Source organism: Microtus pennsylvanicus, chromosome 22 (assembly GCF_037038515.1).
Source record: "Microtus pennsylvanicus isolate mMicPen1 chromosome 22, mMicPen1.hap1, whole genome shotgun sequence".
Taxonomy (NCBI): Eukaryota; Metazoa; Chordata; class Mammalia; order Rodentia; family Cricetidae; genus Microtus; species Microtus pennsylvanicus.
Window position 1 is genome coordinate 21,032,452 of NC_134600.1, and position 13,957 is coordinate 21,046,408.

The window sequence follows — 13,957 nt, forward strand, 5'->3', positions numbered from 1 at the left end:
TGAATGCTGGCAGTTATCTGACTGTAAGTGTATTTGTTTATGATCTTGAAAAATAATTTAGAATAAGCCCTCAGGTTGTTCTTCAGGTACACAAAGGCTATTGTAATTTGGAAATGCTTTATCAGATTGATTACACAAAAAAGTTTATTTATAAAGTTTCACTGCAGTATGATTTTTGTCATGTTTTTAACATTAAATTTATTACATTTTTATTTGCTTCCTAGATGGTTTATTTAATGTATTTTGAAATTATTGTGACAAAGGATTTACCACAAACATTCTATCCATGGTTTTTCTCCTGTATGTGTACATCTATGCAATTGAAGATGAATAAGACATGAAAAGGTTTTATCACACTGATTTCATTTATACTCTTTTTTATTCTTTTAAGCCTTTGAAGATTACTGCGATCTGCAAAGGCTTTACCACCCTGAATACATCCATGGGGTTTCTCTCTTTTGTATGTTCTCTTAGGCCTTTGAAGATCACTGTGTTGTGCATAGCTCTTACCACAATGATAACCTTTGAAGAGTTTCTATCTAGGGTAAGACCTTTTATTCCTTTTAAGATCACAGGAAGCTGCAAATGCCTTACCACAGTCATTACATTCATACAGTTTCTCTCCAGTGTGTGTTCTTTTATGCACTTGAAGAGTACTGTGCACTGTAAAGGTCTTACCACACTGATTACATTCATAGGGTTTCTCTCCAGTATGTGTTCTTTTATGCCTTTGAAGAATACTGTGAGCTGCAAAGGCCTTACCACACTGATTACATTCGTAGGGTTTTTCTCCAGTATGTGCTCTTCCATGGTATTTAAGAGCACTATACCAGGCAAAGGCCTTATCACACTGATTGCATTCATAGGGTTTCTCTCCAGTATGTGTTCTTTTATGCATTTGAAGATGACTGAGAAGTGCAAAGGCCTTACCACACTGATTACATTCATAGGGTTTCTCTCCAGTATGTATTCTTTTATGCACTTGAAGATGACTGAGAAGTGCAAAGGCCTTACCACACTGATTACATTCATAGGGTTTTTCTCCAGTATGTGTTCTTTCATTCCATTTAAAGTGACTGTCATATGTCAAGGATTTACCATGTTGAATATATACTAAAAGTTTCTCTCCAGTTTGAATTCTTTCAATCCTGCAAGGATAATTGGCACATATAAAAGCTTTGCCACACTCAATACAGTGTTGTGGCTACACATTTGTATGAATTAATTTTATAATATGTTCCAGTTATAAAGGGGAATCAGATACCAAGTTTTCATAACTGTGTCTAAACTCATGTTTTGCTCTTTCATTAGGCACTGTTTTGTCACTTGGAAGATATCTCCAATGGCAAATTCCTTTCTTTTATGGCTTAACTTTTTACAGTCACTTTTTTCTATATGATATTTTACACATATGTGAAGAGAACTGGATAAACCCAGAGTTTTAACATTTGTAAATTCTCCTGTACTGTGAATCATGTTGCATATGCAATGTGAATTGGTACACCCAAAATTATTTGCACAGTTCTAGAACTCATAGAGCTCTTTTGCAGTGTGAGTTTGTTTATGTATTAACATTGGTGGTTTAAAACCAATTACTTGTATACTTGATCAACAAGTATACTCTACATGGGGACTACTGGTTATCTAATTGTTCTTAGAGAGTGGTATCCTACATCTCTCTATATCCCTATGCTCATACACTTGTATCAAGAATAACATATGGTATACAGAGTAAAGAAGAATTACAAATAAAAAATTTCCACATTGAATTCTCAGGGAACTTGCTGTTCCTCACAGACTTGTAGTATAGACATCAAGGTTTCTGTAGAACAACTGCCACTTGACTCAACTCTAACTGCTTCTCTCACTAAACATAGCACAGTCACAAGAAGTGTATGAGGAATACAAGATTTACTATGGCCTATTGGTTTAGTACTAAGTTTTGCAGATATACTTATCATCACTTCAATGTGTATACCTTTTGTATTATGAGTAGCAAGAAAGAAATTTATTTGAAGATCTACAACAAAGCTCTCATGGTGTTAAGCCTCAAATGGTGATATCTTTCTAGCCATTGCTTTCTTGGCTTCTTTCTTTAAAGAATGTCATTTAAGGGGCTGGAGAGATGGCTCAGCAGTTAAGAGCAGTGCCTGCTCTTCCAAATGTCCTGAGTTTAATTCCCAGCAACCACAAGGTGGCTCACAACCATCTAGAATGAGATCTGGTGCCTTCTTCTGGTCTTCAGACATACATGCAGAAAAAATATTGTATACATAATAAATAAATAAATATTTTTTTAAAAAAGAATGTCATTCAAATGCAACTCACATATATGAAATATGGATTTGTAAGAATTTGTTAAAAATTAGAGTACTTAAAACTGTCATTGTTTATTTTGATTTAGACTAAAACTTTCAGGACACAAAACTTTCATCAGAGGCACACTGTTATCAGCTTGCACATGAAAATTACCTCTCATGTCTTCTAGAAAATCGACAATGTTCTCTAGTATTACGGTCTTCCCAAATGCATCCTAAAATATAATAACAGAAAATGTATGTTATATTATTGAAAATTGAGCAGTAGTTAAGGTGTTATCTTAAAGGATCCTTAGGACTCTTACTGCTTTATTCAACTCATTATTTTTAAATCAAATTACAGAAGAACATCATTAACCAAGAAAAAGTTGTCCCCTTATTTTGAAGGAAATTTATTTTTACCTATAGTAGCGAGGTTCCTGTAGGTCTCCAGCATCACATCTTTGTAGAGATTCTTCTGGGAAGGATCCAGCAAATCCCACTCTTCACGAGTGAAGTTAATATGCACATCATCATATGTCACTGCCTTTCAAAACATTTCATTCATGTGTATAAGAGAAGCATGATGGTGACAACATTGTAAATGTATACTTCTTTAACAGTATAGTCATAAAATTCTGGTATTTGACACTAATATTCCATGTCATGGACAGTCACTTTTGAAGGAAATTGGAGAGTCACCTCTGTCCTTTCTGTATACTTTGAATGGGATATCACCTTACAAAAGAACTGTCTATTAATAGAGACAGCCAAGGAAACAGATCAACACGACATAGTACACTGAGAAAATTGTATGACGAAATACTAATTATAAAATAGAAAAATACAGTGGACAAACTGTGTGTATTGACTTGTGCCTTTAAGCATAGCACTCAGGAAGCACAGGTGTATATATTTGTCTCTGAGTTGAATGCTAGCCAAGACTACGAAATCGTGTCCATGATGGGTGGAAGTATACATTAAGACCCTGTCTCCATAGCAAAAATCACTGAAACAAACAAATCAGATTGAAAGAATTCAGAGATGTTTACTGAACCACCTATGAAGAATTATGCATTCACTCCAGTTCTGTATTCATATTCCAGACAAGTAATGTGTCCTATTTTAAAGTACAATATGAAAAACATTTTATGTAAAGGTACTCCATGTACCTCTCAGCATTGCCTTGGGCTAGAGGACCAGGCAGACCTGTATGGGACCGGATGTGTGTTATGTACATCGGACAAAGCCTGTTCCTGATTATGTCTTCTACCTGGATAAACAAAGAAGTCAACTCTGTGTCATCTGGTATAAATTCAGCGGTTTCAATATGCAAGATAACTCTTTCTGCATATTGTGAATCTGTAACTATATTAAGAGATTCTTTAAAATCCCTTAGCACCATAAGAATGGCATATAATTCTGCCTTCTGGACAGAATTATAAGGGCTTTGTTCCACCTTACTCAATTCATCTGACTTGTAACCTGCTTTCCCTGATTTATTTGCATCAGTATAGAATGTACGGGCTCCAGTTATTGGAGAATCACATACAATTCTAGGAAGAATCCAAGAAGTTCTTTTTATGAGGTTAAGTCTACCACTTTTGGGATAGTTGCTATTAATTTCTCCCAAAAAATTAGCACAAGCTCTTTGCCACGGTTCATTGTCTTCCCATAACTTTCTTATTTCTTCAGTAGTAAAAGGCACTATAATTTCTGCTGAGTCTATACCTGATAGTTGACGAAGTCTCAGCTTACCTTTTATAATTAATTCAGAGACTTTTTCCACATAAGTTTTTAATTTTTTACTTGGTTTATTAGTTATAAATATCCACTCTAAAATAATATCTTCCCTCTGCATTAGAATCCCTGTAGGAGAAATTCTGGAAGGCAATATGACTCGGATGCAGCTAAGATTTGGGTTCACCCTATCTACATGTGCCTCCTGTAATTTTTCCTCAATCATTGTCAGTTCCTTTTCTGCTTCAGCTGTCAGTTTTCTTGGACTATTCAAATCTTTATCACCATCTAAGGTTTTGTTTAAATGAACTATTAGATCAGGTGTTATCCCAACAGCTGGTCGTAGACTGGAAATGACTCCTAACAATCTTTGGAAGTCATTAAGAGTCTTTAACCGGTCTCTCCTAATTTGTGCCTTTTGCGTTTCAATTTTCTCTAACCCTATTCTGTAACCTAGGTAATTAATAGAATTTCCTCTTTGAAACTTTTCAGGGGCAATTTGTAATCCCCACCTAGGCAAGACTTTCTTTACTTCTTCAAACATCCTTTCTAAAGTATCTTTATTTGAATCAGATAACAAGATGTCATCCATGTAATGATAAATTATGGACTTGGGGAATTGTTTATGAATTATTTCCAATGGCTTACTTACAAAATATTGGCACAATGTAGGACTATTGAGCATACCCTGTGGGGGACAGTCCATTGATATCTCCTACTAGGCTGAGAATTATTATAAGTAGGCACTGTGAAGGCAAATTTTTCTCTATCCTTTTCTTGTAACGGTATAGTGAAAAAACAATCTTTCAAATCAATAACTATAAGAGGTCATCCTTTTGGTAACAGAGAAGGCAAAGGAATTCCAGATTGTAGTGTGCCCATAGGTTGAATTACTTTGTTGACAGCTCTTAGATCTGTCACCATTCTCCATTTACCAGATTTCTTTTTTACAACAAACACAGGAGAATTCCAAGGGCTGGTTGATTCTTCAATATGGTGAGCATCTAGTTGCTCTTGCACCAGCTGTTCCAATGCCTGTAGTTTATCTTCAGCTAGAGGCCACTGTTTGATCCATATTGGCTTCTCAGTTAGCCATTTTAAAGGTAGGGCTGTTGGTACCTCCAAAGGTTTGGTATTTGCTGTATGTTCTTGTAGAGCCTGAATGGCTAGTGACCTTTTTCCATAATACCTCATCATATCCTTCCCAGAATTATGAGTTCCTGGAACTACAGGAATGTTAATCTGGGTATTCCATTGCTGTAGCAGGTCACAGCCCCATAAATTTATGGCAATATTGGCTATATATGGACTTAGTCCTCCTATTTGCCCTTCGGTCCCTATGCATTCAATCCATTTTGTGCTTTGTTTTACACGAGATAGGGTTCCAATTCCCAGGAACTGAATGAACATCTACCTCTTGAAGAGGCCAATTCGGATGCCAAGATTCTGGGGTAATGATACTTACATCCGCACACCTGTGTCTAATAAGCCTTCAATAAACGTGCCATTTATACAGACTCTTAGCTTTGGTCTTTGATCATTAATAGAAGTCTGCCAAAATATATGTTTACTCTGTCCTACTGGGTTTTTTGACTCATCCTCCACACGTAATTCATCATTTAGACCAGTATTACTTTTTACAGCAGAAATTGGAGCTTTTAATTTTCTTGGTGAGGCACGTTCTCCACTGTGACTGGGAATGACTGGGCCACTGTTGGCTTGGGGCCCTGCGAGAGGCCCCTCAAGGAGTTTCCCAATGATATCGGATTGCCCTGTCTGTCTGTTGTTGACCTGCATTCGTTGGACCAATGCCGTCCTTTACCGCATCTTCTACATACACCTGTGTCTGTCTGGGGTGGGAGAATCATGGCGACTCACTGACTTGGCTTCTTTCTCCCGGCACTCTGTTCTGTTTACTCCGCCTACCTAATTTTCTGTCCTATCAGGGCCAAGCAGTTTTATTAGTTAACCAATGAGAGCAACAGATAAACTACAAGACCCACCTCCATCATTATACAATAAAGGAACTTCTGGAGGCATTACCATCCCTGACTTCAAACTCTATTACAGAGCTACAGTAATGAAAACAGCTTGGTATTGGCACAAAAACAGAACTGTTGACCAATGGAATGGAAGACCCAGATTTTAACCCACAAACCTACGAACAGCTGATTTTTGACAAAGGAGCTAAAAGTATACAATGGTAGAAAGAAAGCATCTCCAACAAATGGTGCTGGCTGAACAGGATGTCAAGCGCTAAAAGAATGAAAATAGATCCATATCTATCACCATGCACAAAACTCACATCCAAATGGATTAAAGACCTCAATATCAATCTGAACACACTGAACCTGATAGAAGAGGAAGTGGGAAATACTCTACAACACATGGGTACAGGAGCCTACTTCCTATGTAGGACTCCAGTAGCAGAGACAACAAGGACAACATTGAATAAATGGGACCTTCTAAAACTGAGAAGCTTTTGTAAAGCAAAGGATACTATAATTAAGACAAAAGGGCACCTACTGACTGGGAGAAGATCTTCACCAACCCTGCAACAGACAAAGGTCTGATCTCCAAAATGTATAAAGAACTCAAGAAACTAGACCTTAAAATGCTAATCAACCCAATTATAAAATGGGGCACTGAACTGAACAGAGAATTCTCAACAGAAGAAGTTCCAATGGCCAAAAGACACTTAGGGTCATGCTCAACCTGTTTAGTGATCAGGGAAGTGCAAATCAAAACAACTTTGAGATATCATCTAACACCTGTGAGAATGGCTAAAATCAAAAGCACCAATGATAGCCTTTGCTGGAGAGGATGTGGAATAAGGGGAATACTCATCCATTGCTGGTGGGAATGCAAACTTGTGCAACCACTTTGGAAATCAGTGTGGCAGTTTCTCAGGAAATTCGGGATCCACCTACCCCAGGATCCAGCAATATCACTCTTGGGAATATACCCAAGAAATGCTCTATCATACTACAAAAGCATTTGTTCAACTATGTTCATAGCAGCATTATTTGTAATAGTCAGAACCTGGAAACTTAGTTGCCCCTCAATGGAAGAATGGATAAAGAAAACGTGGAAAAATTACGCACTGGAATATTAATCAGTGGTAAAAAAAACAATGACACCTTGAATTTTGCATGCAAATGATGGAAATAGAAAACACTATCCTGAGTGAGGTAACCCAGACCCATAAATATGAACATGGGATGTACTCACTCATAATTGGTTTCTAGCCATAAATAAAGGACATTAAGACTCTATTTCGTGATCCTAGAGAAGCTAAATAAGGTGAATCCAAAGAAAATACAGTTATCCTCCTGGATATTGGAAGGAGACAAGATTGCCAGGCAAAAATTGGGAACTTGGGGGGTGGGGATGAGGGGTAATGGGACATGGGGTGAGAAGAGTGAGAAGGGGAGGATGGGAAGAGCTTGGGGGAATGGGAGGGCTGGGATGGAGGAAGGGTGGATATAGGAGCAAGGAAGTATATATCTTAATTAAGGGAGCCATTTTAGGGTTGGCAAGAGACTTGACTCTAGAGGGTTTCCCAGGAGTCCAAGGAGATGTCCCCTGCTAGTTCCTTGGGCAGCTGAGGAGAGGGAGCCTGAAATAGCCCTACCCTATAGCCATACTGATGAATATCTTGCATATCATCATAGAATCTTCATCTGGTATGGAAGGAGATAGAGACAGAGACCCACATTGTAGCACTGGACTGAGCTTCAGAGGTCCAAATGCGGAGCAGGAGGGAGAACATGAGCAAGAAAGTCAGGACTGCGAGGGTTCACCCACCCACTGAGACGGTGTGGCTGATCTAATGGGACCTTACCAAGTCCAGTTGAACTGGGTCTGATGGAACATGTGATCAAACCAGACTCTCTGCACGTGTTGGACAAAGAGGGCTGACTGAGAAGCCAAGGACAATGGCACTGGGTTTTGATCCTACTGCATATATACTGGCTTTGTGGGAGCCTAGTCTGTTTGGATGCTCACCTTCCTAGACCTGGATGGAGGGGGAGGACCTTGGACTTCCCAAAGGGCAGGGATTATTTTTATTATCTATTTACCCAGTTATATAAATTTCTTGCACAAAATGGGATCACAAATGGAAAGTTTAAGCAGCCATGGTTTAAACAAGTGTTGAAGGAGGCTGCTTGTTTTTTCCCAGATATCCAGACTCGAAATAACCACTCAGAATCTCTTATTATTTAAATCACTGCTTGGCCAATCACTTAAGTGTATTGCTAGCTAGCTCTTATATCACTATTATTTTCTATTTTACCATGATGTTTGTGGCCTACCTGCAAGGTTCCAGCTGGTGTCCTGTGACTTTGCCTTCTTTCACCCAGCATTCAGTTTAGTTTTCTCCAACTAGCTCTACTCTGCCCTATCACAGGCCAAGGTAGTTTCTTTTTTCATTAACCAATAAAAGCAACACATACACAGAAGGGCTTCCCACACCACAACAGAAAAAGTGCAAAAACAAAACCACCATTGGCACAATGGCTCAGAAGAACAGATTTAAGAAAGGAAGTAGTGACTATACTGTCAACTTGACTATATTTACTCTGGATCTTTGAAGCAGGAAAATATGCCTTTAATCCAGGTCTTTTGAGCTGAGAAGAGATATGATTTAAATATGGATCTTGAGGTGGAAAGACATACCTTTAGTCCAGATATAATCTGGGTCACACTTTCTTCTGGAAGCCAATTAAGGACATGGAAGAAGGAAGCTGCCTGTTTGTACCTCATGAGCAAGTCCATTCCTTCAATGGCATTAGAGCCAATGACTTTGGGTTTCCAGGATATACTGAAGACCAGATGAGACAACCAGCCTCATGGACTGAGCAACTACTATTTTTGAACTTTCCTTTCATATTCAGTCATTGTTGGAATAGCTGGACCACAGCTTAAAAATCATTATAATAAATCCCTTCTTGATATATATAGAGATTCATTCTATAAGTTTTGTTATCGAGAGAACCCTAATACAATGGCCTTCAGAAGCTCTGCAATGACATCCTGAGAACAGAGGAATCACAGTGAGATGACAATCATCTTCCAATACCAATACATAGCAACACCAATGAGACCCAAGTTAAGCTTTGCCCCCACTAAGACTGATTTGAGTTTTCACTGTGTTGGGAACCCAAAGAAAAATAAGAGACAATATACTATAAAGTCATGTTTTATATTCCAATAGCTTTCTAAATAAATCAAAATATTTTTAAAAAGCAAAAACTATAAAATAGGTGGCATGAATTTTTAATATTGGGGCAGAAAAATGCTTTCTAAGTATAAAAAGAAATATACTTGGCAAAGTACAAATGTCCAATTTAAATGTTAATCAAGCACATATAACACTAAAAGTCAATCGTGAAACTAGAAAAAAAAAGTAAGCTGTGTAACCCTGGTTGATCTGGAACTGTCTACCTAGACCAGGTCGGGCCTGGAAATAAGAGATTTGCCTTCCTCTGTTTCCCAAATGCTGAGATTAGAAGCATGTACAACATGCCCAGCTGGAAAAACATTCTAGGGAATTGTTAATAAACTACATCAACAATGAACTGAGGGAAGCATTGTACTGATTGCTATTTGGGTTTTCTTTTTCTTTTCTTTTCTTTTTTTTTGAAATCATGAAAGGGGGCAACAATTTTATATGAAGTAGTAGTAAAAAATAGTTAATACAATTATAATACTGAAAATCACAAAAGCTTTTGACCAGGCATTTAAATTTTTATTTTCCTTAAACCTGTGAAAAGAGATTTGTAGAACACAGAGACTTTTGTACAGTTTTAAGAAAGTAAGTTCTTGGTGGCCAAAGCATCTATCCTATTTAACTCCTGCATAGTTGGGAATACCTTCCCTTAAATCACCCAGGTTTCTTTATGTGACACAGTGGCTGTATTTGCTGATACAATTTTAGAAAATGTCATTACTATACACAGAAAATTAATCGTGTGAAATAAATTCAATAGTGTTCTGAACTTAAGAAAGAAAGAACTGATGTTAACTCTAGTTGGTTGGGATGTACAATTTCTAACATTTTTCCAATGGAAGAATAAATTCAGAATAATCAATATTTACAAAGTTAATGAGCAACTGAAAAGATATATAGATGCATACAACAAAGATTTTTATTTCAATTATCCACAAAACAATATCACAACATTTTATAAAAATATTAAGTCTTAGGTTATCATTATTTATTTTAAAAAAGTGTGCTAGAAGGCTGTTTTTGCCAACTTTTCTTTTTTGGTAAGGGTTAAAGTTCCAAGTTTAGACAATAAAGATGAAAGCTGTTGGGAAAAAAAATCTTCCAAATGTACAAAACTGTTTCTTTTCTCGACAATTTAAAAATACGTAACAATTTAAACTGAATACACATTAAGTTAATGTTGTATTCTTACAAGTGTTATTATAAGAACTACCTCATTCGATTCATTTAAAATCTAAAGAATGCCATCAACTTTTCCTGCCTTATTTTTCTGACCAGAAGTAGTACATAAACATATTTACCCTTTGAAGACTGCTTAGAAAAACTACAATACCACAGATCACATGAAGCCCTTTAAAACACTCATGACACAAACTGCAGACATCAGGGCAAATAAGGACGACACTCTTCTCAGGAGATCCTCTGAATAGGTTAATTGGAAAAAAAAAATAAAACTTTTAGTACCAGAACTTTTTGCCAACTTGCATAAAGTTCACTTGTCACATTTAAAAAGTTAAATTTGAACATAATTTACCATGGCACAGAACTTTAAATTTAGTGATTAAAATGATAGAAGTTTAAAATTATATGCTGAAAATAGAACTTGATACAATGCTTTAAAGTGTAACTATAAAACACAGCTTTAAAAAACATTAATATTCAACTTTTAATTTATTTAGCACACTCAGTTTTTTCCTTGCTAGACCTTTAAACCATTAGCACTACTCAATTCAAATTAATACTTCATAATTTGAGTTAGAAAAACTCATTTTTAAAGTTTTACTTCTGTACTTTAAACTGGCAAAAATCCCCTCTTTAAATTACTATTACTCAGGATATGTATTCTTCCTCAAATTGATTATATTATGAAAGGAAACTATAATCATCAAGTATATTTGAAATGCAAGTGAAGTTTCAGAAATTTGAAAATTGGAGTTCTAAAAAGGTTCTGTATAAAATAGGGTCACTGAAATTAGTGTTAAGCCTTATCTTCACTATTTTGAGGCTGTAAAACTTATTTAGTATATATGTTAAGAAAAATTAGTTTTACAGTCATACTTGATAACTTTTAAAGTCTCAGAAACAGCTAATGAGGAGCTCTGAGTGCCAGCAAAGCCATGATGTCACTCCACAACACCAACATTAAACATTCCATCCCACCCCAGTATCTGTAAAATTTTCACATTTTTTTTCTCTCATACTTATTTAAATATGCTTTCCTCTCTCCTATTCTATACTTAATACAAGCAAAGTGCATTCAAGTCCCTGATCTAGTGATGTTTTTTATGTGTGGAGTCAATCACCATAAAAGCACATTTAACAACGCTTCACAGTGCTCCATCTATTTTTTAAAATGGACTGCTTAAATGCTGGGCTTTTATTTTTATGCTATGTAAATATTAAGAATTTTCTCTGGAACTGGATATAATTTCAACTGTACATTGCCTTAAGACAATCAGTACAACCTTGCAAATGACAAGCTCACATTCTGGGTACTTTCATTATGAACAATTCAAAATGAAGAAAGTAAAAAAGCTGTCTCTACTTTCCAGTTCTATGAACTAAGTGTGAACATAGGGTATTATGCTTCCAAATTCCATTGCTGTGGTCTAACATTAAATCAAGTGTTTGATGTTGTTTATAATCTCCTTTTTGCTTTTGGAAGACTTGGCCCATTCCACACAAAAGAAGGTCTGTGTTAAGACTGCATGGCAACTGTCAAATAGAAAAACAAAACGAAACAAAAACCTAACTTTTGAAAACAAAATGCGAGAAATTTTTTTAAAAGACTGGAATGGAATTATTTGGTCCCATAGAGTTCTTTGATTTTAAATTTTACTATGGATAATAGCTCAAATTTTGTCCATATCAATAAATAGTTTTCTCTGAGTTTTGGGAAGGAAAGGAAGTGACTAGTAAACAGTAGTCTTGTTGCTCTTTCTTACCATGCTATCACCAACATAGTCACAATATCTTAGCTTGATGCTCTTTGGACCATGAAGTAAGTTATATCATTGGTACTTTAGAGTTTAACACTTGGGGGGAAAACTGCTTTGTGCAACCATTATCTGGAATTCCAGTTTACCATAGAAACATGCAGAGTGAAAAGTATCTTCTCATTCCCGTGCGTGACAAACTCCCAAAGGTCTTTATGTTTTGGAAGATCTGCACACACAGGCTACTTGGATTATAAATTTTCTCCTGGTTGGTATTGTGGCTCTGTAGCAGTGAAGTAATCTTCCAAGAAGGACTGAATATATTCAAATGTTGGTCTCTCATCAGGGTCCTTCTTCCAACAAAGATTCATCAAGTCATGGAGGGATTCTGGACAGCCCTGAGGGCAAGGCATCCTGTACCCTCGCTCCACTTGTTCCAGTACTTCACGATTTACCATACCTAATGTTAAGATTCAAACGTTAAAAATAATGGTCCTAGCCACAAATAGCAAAACAGATTAAGTGTCCTAGCCAATAACTAAAGACATACTAAGTTTATCTAGTGAAAAGACATTTTCAACAGAGAATAGAATAAAATTTAAATATCAATTTATACAAAGAAAAGCAGAAAAATGATTATATGGCTAATCATTTATATGTGTGTGTGTGTATGTATGTGTATATATATATACAATGTGTATGTGTGTATACACACACACACACACACACACACACACATATATATATATAATGTTTATATTTATATTTTCCCCCCGAGACAGGGTTTCTCTGTAACTTTGTAACTGGAACTAGCTCTTGTTGACCAGATTGGCAGAGATCCGCCTGTCTCTGTCTCCTGAGTGCTGGGATTAAAGAAGTGTGCTACCACTGCCCAGAGATAATTTATATTTTAATATATGACCAATTATTCATTCCACTTAAACTTTTACTTGTAACACAGTATCTTCAAGTGCCAACTAAATTTGAGAATTTAGGGTGATTGGTATTTTCTATTACCATTTAATAACCCCAACTTTAATTAATAAGGAATTGAAACTAAATTAGGAGAGAATTCTAGCTTTATTTTTGTGTATACTAACCACATAACTATTTCACTACTCTGAGTTTCCTTATCTGTTATCACAAATTTGGATTTGTCTTATTACACAATTCAATTTCTTCTATTCCTTTTTAAGTTCCTTCCTAAGTGCACTGTCCCAAGCTAGTAAGTGGACTCTTCCTAAATTTCTCTTCTAGACACTGACTGTGATGGTATAATCATCTAGGAGAAAATGTCAGCTTGGCGTCAAGGATTACCTAGATTAAGATAGCCTCTAGAAATACCTAGGAAGGATTATCTAGGGTAGGTTATTTGAGGTGGGAAGACCCACTTAACTGTCGGTAGTACCATTCTATGATCTGGGGTCTTGGACTGAATATAAAGAAGAAAGCTGAACACTAGCATTCATCTCTCTTTGCTTCTTGACTAGACACAATGTTACACTTCTACAGTTATGGCTCATTTCTATGATAGGATAGTACCTTCAACTGTGAGCTAAAATAAGCCCTTCCTTCCTTCCTTCCTTCCTTCCTTCCTTCCTTCCTTCCTTCCTTCCTTCCTTCCTTCCCTCCCTCCTTTCTTCTTCCCTCCCTCCTTCCTTAACTCAGGTGTTTTATTCTAGCAACATATAAAACAACTAATACAGCAAAACCTTGACTCTTTCCCACATCCCATTATCACCTTCACTGCC

General features: G+C 36.4%; 2 protein-coding genes across 4 annotated transcripts in view; both read right to left on the reverse strand.

The window, feature by feature from the left end:
• Window positions 1-266: 266 nt before the first annotated feature.
• Window positions 267-8,816, reverse strand: LOC142839830 (uncharacterized). Its single transcript, XM_075956209.1, has 5 exons — window positions 8,718-8,816; window positions 2,721-2,844; window positions 2,473-2,533; window positions 552-1,148; window positions 267-312 (listed from the first exon to the last, which is right to left on the reverse strand). The coding sequence occupies exons 1-5, from the start codon at window positions 8,814-8,816 to the stop codon at window positions 267-269; spliced, it is 927 nt and encodes a 308-aa protein (XP_075812324.1).
• Window positions 8,817-10,167: 1,351 nt separating this feature from the next.
• Window positions 10,168-13,957, reverse strand: part of Yes1 (YES proto-oncogene 1, Src family tyrosine kinase) — a 71,700-nt gene continuing 67,910 nt past the window's right edge. For all 3 annotated transcript variants that reach the window (XM_075955969.1, XM_075955970.1, XM_075955968.1), the window contains exon 12: window positions 10,168-12,666. In XM_075955969.1, coding sequence (XP_075812084.1) covers window positions 12,458-12,666 — 209 coding nt within the window. In that variant the 3' untranslated portion in view covers window positions 10,168-12,457. The remainder of the gene's footprint in view (window positions 12,667-13,957) is intronic.